The sequence below is a fragment of the Anguilla rostrata genome, chromosome 7 (assembly GCF_018555375.3).
Source record: "Anguilla rostrata isolate EN2019 chromosome 7, ASM1855537v3, whole genome shotgun sequence".
Taxonomy (NCBI): Eukaryota; Metazoa; Chordata; class Actinopteri; order Anguilliformes; family Anguillidae; genus Anguilla; species Anguilla rostrata.
Window position 1 is genome coordinate 19,625,400 of NC_057939.1, and position 13,236 is coordinate 19,638,635.

General features: G+C 48.3%; 1 protein-coding gene across 3 annotated transcripts in view; it reads right to left on the reverse strand.

The window, feature by feature from the left end:
* dennd4c (DENN/MADD domain containing 4C) overlaps nucleotides 1–13,236 on the reverse strand; it is a 53,236-nt gene that overhangs the window by 11,909 nt on the left and 28,091 nt on the right. For 2 of the 3 annotated variants that reach the window (XM_064343506.1, XM_064343507.1), the window contains exons 5-17: nucleotides 11,435–11,604; nucleotides 10,943–11,184; nucleotides 10,068–10,134; nucleotides 9,367–9,425; nucleotides 7,501–7,645; nucleotides 7,053–7,228; nucleotides 6,799–6,899; nucleotides 6,067–6,285; nucleotides 4,829–4,974; nucleotides 4,480–4,518; nucleotides 4,113–4,243; nucleotides 2,704–2,836; nucleotides 367–573 (exon numbers count right to left, since the gene is read on the reverse strand). In XM_064343506.1, coding sequence (XP_064199576.1) covers nucleotides 367–573; nucleotides 2,704–2,836; nucleotides 4,113–4,243; nucleotides 4,480–4,518; nucleotides 4,829–4,974; nucleotides 6,067–6,285; nucleotides 6,799–6,899; nucleotides 7,053–7,228; nucleotides 7,501–7,645; nucleotides 9,367–9,425; nucleotides 10,068–10,134; nucleotides 10,943–11,184; nucleotides 11,435–11,604 — 1,835 coding nt within the window. The remainder of the gene's footprint in view (nucleotides 1–366; nucleotides 574–2,703; nucleotides 2,837–4,112; nucleotides 4,244–4,479; nucleotides 4,519–4,828; nucleotides 4,975–6,066; nucleotides 6,286–6,798; nucleotides 6,900–7,052; nucleotides 7,229–7,500; nucleotides 7,646–9,366; nucleotides 9,426–10,067; nucleotides 10,135–10,942; nucleotides 11,185–11,434; nucleotides 11,605–13,236) is intronic. The other variant, XM_064343508.1, reaches the window with a different exon arrangement.

Below are 13,236 nucleotides of genomic sequence, written 5' to 3' on the forward strand. Positions count from 1 at the left end.
GGCAGGGAGGGGCCGTTACCAAACCCCACCCCCAACTCCACTTTAGACATCACCTCTACCACCTCTCACACTAAGCATATTCATTTCCTCCATGTACACAGTGGGAAATGTCCGCAACTAAAATAAGATGTTGCTCATGGGGAATAACTCATTCAGGTTAATGGCTTTTCGGTGTTCATCTAGGTAAAAATCCCTTTCATTGTTGAGTAGTTCCACATGGTGACTTGTTCAGTGAATAATGAAAAGTGAAATGTGAGTGAAAAGCCATATAACAGTAAAGAGCAGTCAGAGACAATGAGGAGCAGTAAGACAATGAGGAGCAGTCAGAGACGAGGAGGAGGAGTCAGAGAGGAGCGGCGCACGTACCTCATCCAGCACCTCCACCCCGGAGCTGCTCATCCTCAGGAGGACGTTGTAGGCCTGGTGCATGGCGCGCGCTTTGGAGTGGGCCGTGCGCATGCTGGCGGGAAGGCAGATGAACCACAGGCTGTAGCAGTGGCTGAGCAGGCACTTGGCCCACAGGGGGGGTTTGGAGTAGTAGCGCTTTGCCATCTTGTAGGCCAGCTTGATTTCCTGCAGCAACACGGGCAAAGCTTCAGGAGCTGAACAGAGTCCCTGGGATAGAGAACCTCCCTCCCTTCTCAGCTCCCAGTGTACAGCCAAGATCTTTAGCCTGAATGTGCTTACAACCATACTGCACAAGGGTGGAGAATTTATACATCACCAACAAGGTAGACATCAGCCTGCACTATTCACTTCTAATGGTCTGGTCTCAGTATTACACTAAGACAACATAATGCGCTGCTATTAAGTGACATACAGAACAGTGCAATGCACACGTCTTAGACAGTCAGCTCCAAAGGACAGTCACTGAGAAGGGAAAGTTTACCCAGTGAGTACAAGTCCAAATTTAGATGGAATCTATTCTTCTCGAGGGGTGGAAATCTAGGTAGAGAGATGTTTTGACATAAACAGACTAGGACAAGGACACAACCAGGCTATGTCCGTTTATGTCAAAACATCTCTCAACCTAGATTTCCACCCCTCTACACGTCTAGATTCAGGCTTCTACTCACTGGGTAAGGTCTAAGCTGTCGGTCCTGTTTCGTTATGAGCTCACTCATGGGTACACACCCTTCCCAGCGTAGGTCCACGGTGTGGATGTGCATGTTTCCTAAGGCCAGGGGTTTCCCCCCAAGCAGCCAATTTTCTGAAACAATGGAGCTCCAAAAATACCGGGGGGCCGAGATTAAACGGAGCAGTTTGGGAGTGCAGAGCACCATTGTTGCACCGGCTGCCTTCGCGCCCGCAAACAATACCTCTGCATCCTGCCCCACCTCCACAACAAGGACTGACCTCCAGCAACAGAGCAGCTCGGCTCACTCCCAACGAACCACCCGCAACAGGCTTCACATCTCCCATGCTAATGCAAGAGAACATCCACTACAAGCTGTGATGTTGGGGAGCGACAAGTCTATGATTAGTTCCATTGGTTGGGGACCTTGGTCTTTAGCCCAGCAGGCCAACTGTATCTTCCACTGAGCGGATTGACTGGCAAGGGCTGTGGTCTGAGACCACTGCAGATCGGCCCCAGTTATGTTACCAAATTCTGGCCTACTTTCATTTCGGCTTTACAGACCCAAAACTTTGACATAAGCTAATGAGGATAAGCAACTGATATTTCATGCTATTGTGTATCCCAACAAAGTTTCAGAGCCTGACTTTCTCCAGCAGTGACTCACACTAGTAGAGCACTCGCTCGCACCGACCATTGCGTCACAATAATACATTCCGATCCAAGTCTAATGACAGACTGGGATCGCCACCATGGGGGAATACTTGCAAATCAAGCTCCTTCTCGCAGCAGGATATGGGCACAACACTGCGAGCTGTTCACGCTCGAACAACTTTTACAGCATTAAAGTGAATGGAAATCACATCACCAAAGAGGACGAGTTTAACAAGCAGATGGTTTCTGATAAAACACTTTAACGTTTTAAGTGAGAGACCACCTTAGGTAATGTGCCAACTCTTTCACAACACACTGCAGGCTCTCAGTGGTGTGTCTCTCCATTTGTGTTTCAGCTTCGATTTTCATTCAAACCAAACCAGAACCTGCCAGAATGTGCTTTGCTCTCTCTATACAGTATGGTTCAATGCGTCATCAACCAGACACAACATGCAAGTTGCAGCTCTAAAGCTAGGATTACCACAGTTATCACCTATTTACATTAGGTGGCTTTTAGAGATTATATCCAGCACAAAGCTTTACATGCTGACATACTATTATACCCCAGCTTCTGCAAAGGATGGTTATATTACCTGAGATAGACAAACACTGACAGTGTGGTCACTATGGAGTTTAACAGGAGTTATAGGGATTTCCTGCCCCTGACCCGGTACTGCTTTAGCGCTTTTTCATCTTACCGGTTACCCCAATTCACCTGCTTCAGAAGACTGGGAACATTTGTCAATCATTAATAAATTACAATGACCATCCTCCAATCACTAGTACCAACATCCGTAATGGGCCAGATCTGCATGTTGCAATGGCTCAATAATCTACCCGACACAAGGCCTCCCCTGACTTCAACCAACAGCAAGCCGCGCATTTAAAAGGCTTTTTGCCCTGTGGTAATGCTTAGCAGTGGGAACGCTGCCGCAGACAGCGTCCGTTGGAGACGAGCCGCCATTTTGGCTCACCTGTTTCGTCCTCTTGGCCAGGACGGCGGGGCTGCTGGACAGACTGGACCCAGCCGTTCGGCTGCTGAGCGCCGGTCGCAGCTCCCGGGGACGGTCGAACAGCTCCAGGCGCAGGCGGGGGAAGTTCTTATAACTGAGAGGAGAGAGGAGGGGCAGTCAGGCTCATCCCAGCACCCCCCCATCCCCCAACAAAACACCTGCTCTGTACACCTCCACAGACACAGGCTTGCATTTACTACAAGTGTACACCCGAAATAGACCCGATTAGCTCTTCATACCAATTCAAGTAACACACAGGCAAAATGTAAATTCATTAAGGTCGCTCAATATGTTAATAATGTACACTAAATAAAGACTGTGATCTAAAGAAACATATAACTTAAACTACAAAAAGAATATCCTATTCTGACAGTGAGCTAGTGTTTGGATGATCACACACTCACACACACACACACACACACACACACACAACCACTCAGAGTGGTCTCTTCCAGTCTGTCTGCACTCACAGCCATCGTTTTGTCCCCTGAACACGGACGGGAACATTTGCTTATTCAGGGCACACCGGCCAGTCGGCTCCCACTAACAAGCAGCAAAACTAATCAACACACTGTACAGACTGTGCTCCCCGGACGACCAACGCAGCCTTCCCACCCTCTGCTTGGCCCAACTCCAAACGCATCCATTACTACCGCTTTTTCATCACAAAGAAACAAATTCCTGGACACACATAAATAAGACAAATAAAAAATACATAAATCTAAATACTTAATGAAACAAATTTGCCAAATCTACTGTCGGGGCAGCTGGTGCGGCCCTTGAGTAACCTGTGTCTGGCACGGTCGCTACACAAACCGCTACGCGGGGCACCTTTCCAAACGGGTCAGACTTTGAAAGGCCCTGTGAATTGGAGCAGAGCTCCGTGCCAGGTTTTAGTGTCTCTGCATAGTCCCATAAAGCAGGCTGGCACAGACATAAGCTGTTATAAAGACTAGAGAGAGGGAAACTGAAAGTGCGTAGAACCGAGCTCAGAGTCCAGGTAGGCAACAAAAGCAGCAAACGTGCACCGGGCGACCCTTAACTTGTGTAAACAAAATAAAATAAGGACTTTAAAAAATAAAAGTGGGCCACTTTAAATCATCCCAAACGGGTGAAGGGAGGGGGGAGTCCTTCTAAAGGTCACTGCAATTCAGTTTAATAATCTCACAGACCGATCACGGATGAAATTTCGCTCCAGTTGGGCAGTTTGGTACAAACCCATCTCCGTCACCTCACGTGTCATCAAAGAAAGGACGTAATGACAGCTATGTTACAGGCCTACAGAATGTGAGGGGTTCTGAAGCAACGGAGGCAGAGCCCCTCTGCAAATAAACCAGGTGATGCACGCGGCAGGGCTGACTTGGCGGCACCTGTATCGGGCAGGAGGGTTCTCCCCGTCCTCCAGGGGGAGCTCTGGGGGCATGACGAACACGGTGAGGTCGTTCTTCTGGGACTCGTCCAGCTCCATCAGCCTGGTGTCCTCCGAAGACTCGCTCTCCGCCTATAAAGGGGGGGGGGGGAGGACAGACACAACCTGCCAGTCAGTTTGGGATACTCTTAAGGGGCACTTCTTTTTCAGAAAGCAGATATTTTAGTGCAGAGTACGACTTGTGCATCATGCAGAGCACATATGTATGCTAAGCATAGCTAAAAAAATGTTAAGGCAAAATGCTATGTTGCGCAGACCTTAGACACTTCACTATTGAAAACATGTACAAGATAGGAGCACATATATACCTTAGCTCCCTTATCTGTGCCTTTATCTGAAGGAAAAAGCTGAGAGGGGAGAAAGAAAACATTAGATCATGGGATATTCTGCTAGGCGAATTCTGCTAAGAACAATCAAGAGCATCTCAAAACAGACAGCCATTCTTCGTTGAAATATTTAGATATCTCAAAAGCATGACCAGCCAATCGCGGAAAAACCATGTAATTTCTCAGAATCACTGCCGAGAATACCTGGGGGGGGGGGGGGGGGGGATATGTGTGGTGGGTTTGAAAACAGGTATTTTGCAGTAGTTTCACAAGCAAGAAATACCACACAAAATTAGCACGACTTGCGATAAACGCAGAGAGAGATGCTCACCTTCTCTATGCAGTCATCGAAGAAGGCCAGGCCGGTGTCTTTGTCACTGACGAAGGTGCACTCCTCGACGAAGCGAATGAAGATCTGCGTCTTGGTCAACTGGGAGTAGAACTTCTGGTGAGCGCGATCTCGACTCTTCAGGAACCCTGACAGAAACAGTGATGGAGATTGCTCTCTAGAACATTCCACACGTTTCATTACACATCATACCTATGAAGGCTCCAAGGACACATTTATAATGGGGTCACTAAGGGGTCGGCCACCACAGTCAAATGTTATGCAACAGCAAAATGTTCTTCGTAAATGGACATGATTAATTCTAAAGATACAAGTTGTGATTCAGAAATAAAAGGAGGCTTTGGTTTTACAGTTTGTGTTCTTCAAAAGCAAACAAGTTTTTGCTTTGTTACTTTAAAAAATAGAAGTTAGCTCATTCTATTGTCACAGAAAGTTCCTCTCGAACAGAGAACAGTTTGCTGGCAACTCCACGCATCCTGTGTGGAAAGCTCATATTGTAACTGACTTTGGGGTTTATTGTTCTTGGATGAAAAATTCTTCAAAAAATATAAAGCTATGATGCCCGGATTGCGTGCTTTGTTCAGATACTATGCAACCTGTCAGGGACATCGGCAAGCCCCGATAACCAAAAGGGAACCATTAGGACGGGAAACTACTCCATCAGCATCGGTACATGCTGGCTGTCAGGTGCACCATTTGTAAGCGTGTGTTGCACTTGAAAGTGTTTTGAATGTTTGGATTTTTTTTGTCTGACAAGAGGTTTTACCAGAAAAAAAACAACCTTCCCAAAAACATAATCCTCTGTGTTCACTTTAATTGAACCATCCTTGAAGAGCAATAGACCTTTCGTATATTGGTCTTCAAGGATGGTTCAATTAATTTGACCTTAGAGCCTCAAGCAACATATTAAGGAACACAGTAAATTTCTAAAATAAATAACTTGGGAACCTCAGATCAACTCCAGAAAACAGAAATTCTCATTGACAATAATACACAGTTATAATGAGCATACCTGCCTGCAGTAGCTACCAGTGTCAGGTACATTGAGCAGTAAATAAAGGGGGCAGTAGTGCTGGGTATATAGACCACTGAACAGAGGGAGAAGTAGTGTTGGTACAGTGATGTGCAGTGGGTGCTGGGCATATAGAGCAGTGGTCAGATGTGCAGTGGGTGCTGGGCACACAGAGCAGCGTTCAGACTGTGCAGAGGATGCTGGGTACCTTGTAGGTCGTAGAGAGAGTCGGCGGAGGTGGCCTTAATGGAGGGCGCCTGGGTGATGGGTTTGAGGTAGCTGCGGTAGCCCTTCAGGATGGAGGCCATGAAGCGCAGGAAGGCCTCCTGGATCTCCATCTCCAGCCCAGTCATCTTTTTATGCCACGTGAAGTCCGCCTCAATGGGGGTCATCTCCACCGCCAGGCCCTCCTGGGCGGTCTTGTGGACTGGACCACCAAAAAACACACTGTCAGTACATTCAGGCCCTCACTCAAGCACCTATAGACAGTCTCTTATAAATGACACTGCTGCTGAACTGTACAAATCAAGCATCTCTATAATACCAGTAAGAACAAGGAGACCCTTTGACAATTATGCAATTCCAAAATGGTTTAGGTTGAACTCTTCTGAGAAGTGAGGGACTACTAAGACCTTGTCTGTAGCCAGCTAGTATAGCAAACTGAATCCTAAACCTGTAGCCAGCCAGCTCTGTCGACTGAGAGCATGACTGAGACACAGTTGTGTACCTGCAGCCAGCTGGTTTTGTAGGCTGAGAGGGGACGTATTCTGAAGCAAGGTGGCATTGTAGACAGAAACAGACAGAGTGGCAACTCTGTACCTGTAGCCAGCTGATAGTGAAGACTAAGAGTTCTCCCAGTTTACACTACAAGCTGGACGGTGTCCTGTACCCACAGCTGTTAGCACTGTTTATTGAGAGGATCGGTGAAATCGCCCTGTACCTGTAGCTAGCTGGTGATACAGGTTGCTTAGGCAGTTCAACAGACTCTTGCTCGGCTTCTTCGGAAGGTTCTTCCAGTTACAATGTTTCTTGTCGTCAGACCTGCGAAGAAAAATTGCAGTTAGTACACTTCTCATCTCATAGGAAACACAAGCAACTTCTGTGAGAATCCACATCTATACCTCTGCCTCAGCAGTTTCACGCATTATGCCGCAAATAATGAAGGCATAAGACAGTGAAATCTAAGTGGCTCACAGGTAGATAGTGTTGGTGTCCAGATCCACGCAGACCACGTCGGCAGGGGGGTCGTAAAGGTCGAAATATCTGGAGTCCACGCCCACGATGAACGGACAGGGGGCGTTGAGGACCCCCGCCAGGGAGAGGGGGCAGAGAGGGATGTAGGGGCACTGCCACTGAAAGGGGAAGATCATCTGAAAGAGAGCCAAAAGACAACCATCTCAACACCGCTTTATACAAGGCCGACTAAAAATACCCGCGCAGGAAAGTCAGGGAGGTGTCAAGACTCAAGGCAAACTGTTTCCCGACCGCGGCTGTGTGCGCGTCCCATTCCTGGCATATCTTCCCAGCCGCAGCAGCGCGGGGAGTCCAATCGCCATAGACCTTACGGCACATCCTACGATTTGCGAGCGGGGAGCCAGGTGCGAGAGAGCAAAGCGGGCGAGGAGGGGGCGGAGCCACTCACCGCCACCACGGCCTCGGCCACCCCGGTCAGCACCGCGGGCCGCAGGGAGTGCAGCAGGATCTTGCTCTCCAGCAGGACGAAGAGCAGCAGCGTGGCGCAGTTCTCCGAGCCCAGGTTCGACAGCAGGGTGCTGAAGTCCGCCCCGCTGAGGAAGCCAGAGGGAGGGGGAGGGGTCAGACGGATACCAAGGGGGGGAGGAGGACCAACCAGCTGACTGCAAACCCTATTGAGGTCCCACAACGGGCCTGTAAGTCAGCAAAGCTTTCTGGAGTCTGAATTTTCCAATGCGCTTCAGTTAGGGAGTTGGGATGACCGAGAATGCCCTGCGGACTCCACACTGCAAACTGGGCTCTGTCTCGCAGTAACAGAGAAAACCGGAGACTTTTCTGATGGCCAGCAGATTTATTTCCTGTGAATGAGGACCCTTCACTTTAACCAATAAATATGTCCTAGAAAAAATGATAAGGAATCATTTTATAGTCAAAAAGATCCAAGTTTGCAATGAATTACTGCGCCACTACCACCTTCTAAGCGGCTGATCCAATAAACCGATGAGGGGTGTGACCTCAGGACATACTGAATGTGTAAACAGATGCTCACAGTGTCATAAAAAGGCTTTCATGCTGGCACAGGATTAAATAACGTTTCATATTTATAGAACTGAAAAAATGCTAAACTTGGACTGCTGGTTCCCCGGTAGACTCCTTTCACTTTCCAAAGACTATCGCTTTTCAAAACGAAGGCATTTCCTCTGGAAACTTTTTTGCCGCCAGTCTGTCTTCATACTTAAAAGGCTTGTTTCAGCCCTCGTTTTAAAGCACTCTGCAGTCTCTCCATGAGCAGGACCTCAGGCCTTATCTGAGAAGACAGCGTCTTCAGTTCCACTTCCTGATATTCTCTTTGAGCCAGGGGAAGCTGGGAAATTTTGGGGTTAGTCGGGAGGGGAACTGCCATAGCAAAGGAGAGGTTGTCATGAAAACAAATGTAAAAAATACTGCATATCTACATTAAATAATATAACTGAAATAATACGCCTGAAAAAGGCAACACTTTGTATATTTGTCCTTGCATTGTGTAGCTGATTGTATTTAAACATATTGCGGTATACCCCATTCACATAAGGGTGAGGGTAGTGGATTTCTGCAGTTCACGCCAGCGCTTGTCGAGCAGGATGGCGGAGGGTGGAGTCGAGCGAGCTCGGTGCGTGCGGCTGACAGATAACAGGAAGCTTGCGCTTATTCATCAGGCAGGGACAGACACGCAGGACGGGGATCAGACCTGTTTCCCCAAAGGAGGGAATTCAGGCCCTGGCACCGCCGAGCGTTGAAACGGCGAGCCGCTGCGCTCAGGACGTCACAGTACAGACACGGAGAAACGCTCAGGAGCCACAACTCAAGCTAAATATGACTAACACTGAGCCGACAGATTAGCATAGCGCATAAAAAACAGCACATATTCAAAATCAGGTTCAAAACAACATTGCAGAAACTATGCAGGCATATGCAGAGGCAGTAATCAAACAAGCACAACAACAGCTGTAATTTTACAGTTTGAAAACTAAATTACTGTGGTCCATCTGTACAGAAGCTTATTCATTCAGCAGAAGTAACTCCCCAGCTTGTGATCATCATCGTCATCATTCGATTCCCTCATACAGGGTAAAGCACACTGGGTTTTCCTGGGGCTCCATATGAAAACACACAGCAATCATCTTTGCACTTTGAAATGACAGGCGCTATGATTTATTCAGCGAGGCATATGGAAACTGTACAGAACAGAAGGCGAGTTTGGCAACGTAGCCCAACCCCGGTCACATTTAAGCTGGCATGCGGTTACAGCCTGTTGCCGGCGTACGGTCGGGCCTACCTCAGGGGTAGAGGTGTGCAAACAGGCTGGGACAGGATCAGGGTATCATGTGCCGAGAGCTGCAACAAAAACACAACGTAACACAACGTCAGTGTAACTCAAGGACAGGGCCCCAGAATGCACTGTACCGACGCGCGGATGAATGAACGCACTGGGTCTGGAGGACTCACTTTACCGCTGGATTAAGGCAATTTATGATGGGACTCGCAGTGGCTCTGCAGAGCATTTATAGACGGGTAAGGGGATCAAAGAGCCCCCCATTTTCTGTCCGCAATCAGACTTCTAAAGAGCTTTTAGAGGGGCTGGAGAGCAGACAGGCCCCCTCCTGCTGCTGCCCCCTCTTCTCTCATCTCTCTCCATTTTTGGCAGTCATGATTCTACGCAGATGCTCTCCTTAGTTTCTGCGGACGCAGTTATCCTACATGAACACGGCGGCGCTTCTGGTGCAAAGAAGGTCAGCCGTGAATTCAGGAGAGAAATACGCTGACATCTCAGGAAGTAAATGCGCACATAATGCAAAACAGAAACGTTCCGCAAAATCGACCTGCTGCATGCGAACATTGAGCAAAACCCTCACAATCAGGTCCACAGCTTTTGAAACACTCTAGGCTCGCATGATGATGATGATGATGATGATGCTACAGCACCACACCTCCCACGGCCCCGCCCCACACCTGGCGGGACGCAGGACAGGGTCTCACCTGGACGAGGATTCTGGGCCTCTGGGGCGAGGGGAAGGACACGTTGTGCATGAAGTGTGAGATGTGCCTGGAAAACAACCCAAGAACAATCAGTCCCGAGAAGAACAAAATCTCCCAACACCGCTGCGTGCAACACCTACGTTGCATCATTACCGCTTTGCCGCAGTGTCACAGCAGCATTGTGAAAGCAGCGTAATCACACTTCAACGCCGCCGTTCCGAATGCTGCTACAGAAGCGCTGCAGCAGCGTTCTCCCAGCGGTAACGCGCGGTCTCGGGGGGGCAGAGGCCCGGCCGTAGCCTCCGCCGTAGGTGCGGAGCTCGGCCCTTTGACTGACACGGCGTGGGCGGGCAGGAATGTGATTAGCGGGAGACGGCAGGGCTCCGGAGGCTTAATCGCCCACCCTGTAGCCTGGCTTCAGACAGACAGGCCAATAATCAACCCTACCCAAGGCCACCGCAATCTGTGCGTGGGCGTTACCCTTTCACAGTGCGCTTTTTCTCCCAGCAGCGTGAACACGGTACACGTACATAATCGGAGGTACAGAAATTCAGGCCTCTGTTGAACAAGGAAGTTCTGTTCCATTCTACTTTACCAAAAATATAATAAATAATCACACAGTAATTCTACCTCCATGAAGGAAAAATGAGGGCTAGGGCTGTAAAATTATAAAACTTCAAGCTAAACTACAGGTCAAAGAACCAGCACAGAAACTTTCATTTCTTCCCCTTCATTTTAGGTTAACTTCAACTAAACTCCCACCTGAAAAAGGACCACAATCTGCATGTGATGCGTGTGCCCACAGTACCCCCGTCCCCCCGTCCCCCCACCTCCCAGATCCCTGTGCAAGCCCCTCTGCGCTCCCGCACTCTTACTTCTCTATGGGTAGCGGGTGGGGGCCGGAGACGGACAGCTTGTACAGAAACATGAGGAACTTGCGGAAGGACTCGAAGAAGGGCCAGCGCGACAGCAGGCAGATGCACTTGTTGGTGTTGACGGGCTTGTTGGGGATCAGCTTCTTCTCCACCGTGGTGAGCAGGCCCAGCTGCACCTTCTGCTTCTCGCTCAGGAGCTCCAGCGGGTAGGGCTCGTAGAACTGGATCGCTGCACCATACACCTGCGCGGATAGAATGGGGCGACCAATCAGGCACCGTACTGCTGCTGAAGTCCAGCCTATTAGCACACTGGGCCACAAGCTGAACAACATATTGCTTTGTATCGCTTGTAAAAAAAACTTCAGTTTACATAGCAGCCTAAAAAGAATCACCAGAAGGTTGTTATTACAATCAAATGTCATTATTCCCAATAACTACATCATTCTTCCAGTGGCTACACCCATAAAAAGGAACAACTGGAGAGGGGTGTACCTTTTCTCCAGAGGAGACAGTTAAGACAAAGGTGGAGAACACTGGGAGGGGGTAGCGTGTGTTGGGTGCCCAACACTCAATCCTGGCTCCCATGGGCAGACAGAACAAAGGCACCGACTCGGAGAGAGGGAAGGACTCGTAGTTATCTTCAGGATACCTAAAGATGAGACCTGGCACAGAACACATGACAGGGGTGTGAGAGCACAGCAGGGCCTCTCCTCTCCCAGATCACATGACAGGGGCACGGCAGGACAGCAGGGCCTCACCTCGCCCAGATCACGTGACAGGGGAGTAAGAGCACAGCAGGGCCTCTCCTCTCCCAGATCACATGACAGCAGAGCCAAGCCAAAACAGGCCTGCTTTAATCATCATATACAAGGCAGGGATTTTTCCAACAACAAGCCCCTTTGCGTGGAGTCGTGTCCTTAAAACAGCGCACACAAACGCACTCTGTTGTGACTAATGCTGTTTCCACAGCTGCGTTTGAGGGATGTGTGGACTGGCTGCGGCAGGGCTCTCTCTGCGCAGGGGGTGCACGGGGTTTTAATGAATGCAACAGCACGTGGGACAGCACCGCGGGGCCGTGTGGGACGTGACCCACGCTCCCCTGTCCCGGCCTGACTTTAGGGTCCCGCTTCAGCTGCAGCACACAGCAAACCGGTCCATGTGGAAGTCACAACAATACAGCCACTAATATTCTACTCTTTAAAGGTTTATACAATATATTGCACATATTTCTATCACTGTGATAGATCTGAAGCATAAGTCTCATAAATCTGCATTAATACTCAGAAAAGGTGCCTTAATTTCACACAGACTGATCCATGTGATGTGCCCTTAAAATGCTACATAGTAATTGTTATTATACAGTGAATATTCCCACAACAACCCACTGCACCACATCAATCCAGCATTCACCTGTACCAGTGTTTCACTTGATTTGGTGTTTTCCCCTATAAATTAATTTATGTATCAATAATGTACCCAAAGCCCTATAAAAGCTACAGTTTGGTGGCACATTGTTAATATCTCCATATTTAATAGCGTTCCTAAAACTTATGTAACATTATGACTTGTTTGGGATGGATTTTGAATGAGGTAACATCATTCCTTTCTCTGGCCAAATTCATTGTTTAAATGATTAGAACTGCATAAAAGTTTAGTCATTTCAAGCACTTTTAAAAACTCTCCTTAATGATAAATATCATCACTTCAGAGAAATCCGTCCATTCATAATAACGTAGAGCCCATTAGCACTGGCCCAAAACTGAGATAAAATCTTAGAGGGAGCAGCCAAACATAAATTACAGCAGGGGGGGTTGGATCTTACAAACTAACGATTAGTTCATCTCGGAAAAAGTCTAAAAGCATGCCTACAGGAACACTGAATTATGTGAAAGAGATTAACCTAATGCCAAATGGAGCTTTCTGGTCAATAATGCATGGGCAATGCCCACAAAAGGGTAGACTTTTCCACATAGATCTCTGATAACCTGTGACTCAGCACAGAAAAATCCAGGAGATAAATCATGGTCCCTCCTCACGTGTTGAGACTAAAGAAAAAACTGAGAATAACTCCCTACCACTTATATACACCCTTAAAAGCTGTAATTGCATGACGCATAAATATACATTCCAAAACGACAGATGAGGGGTTTCCCCGTAAAGAGTAGCCGTTTAGGGCACAAGGCCCTGCTGTACTAATGTAAACCACCAGATAAAACCGCAATTGCAGATTTTCCTCTTGATGCAACCGGCATTTCACAACCACTTAGTGAAACCTTTCAGAGAACAGGGGGGCG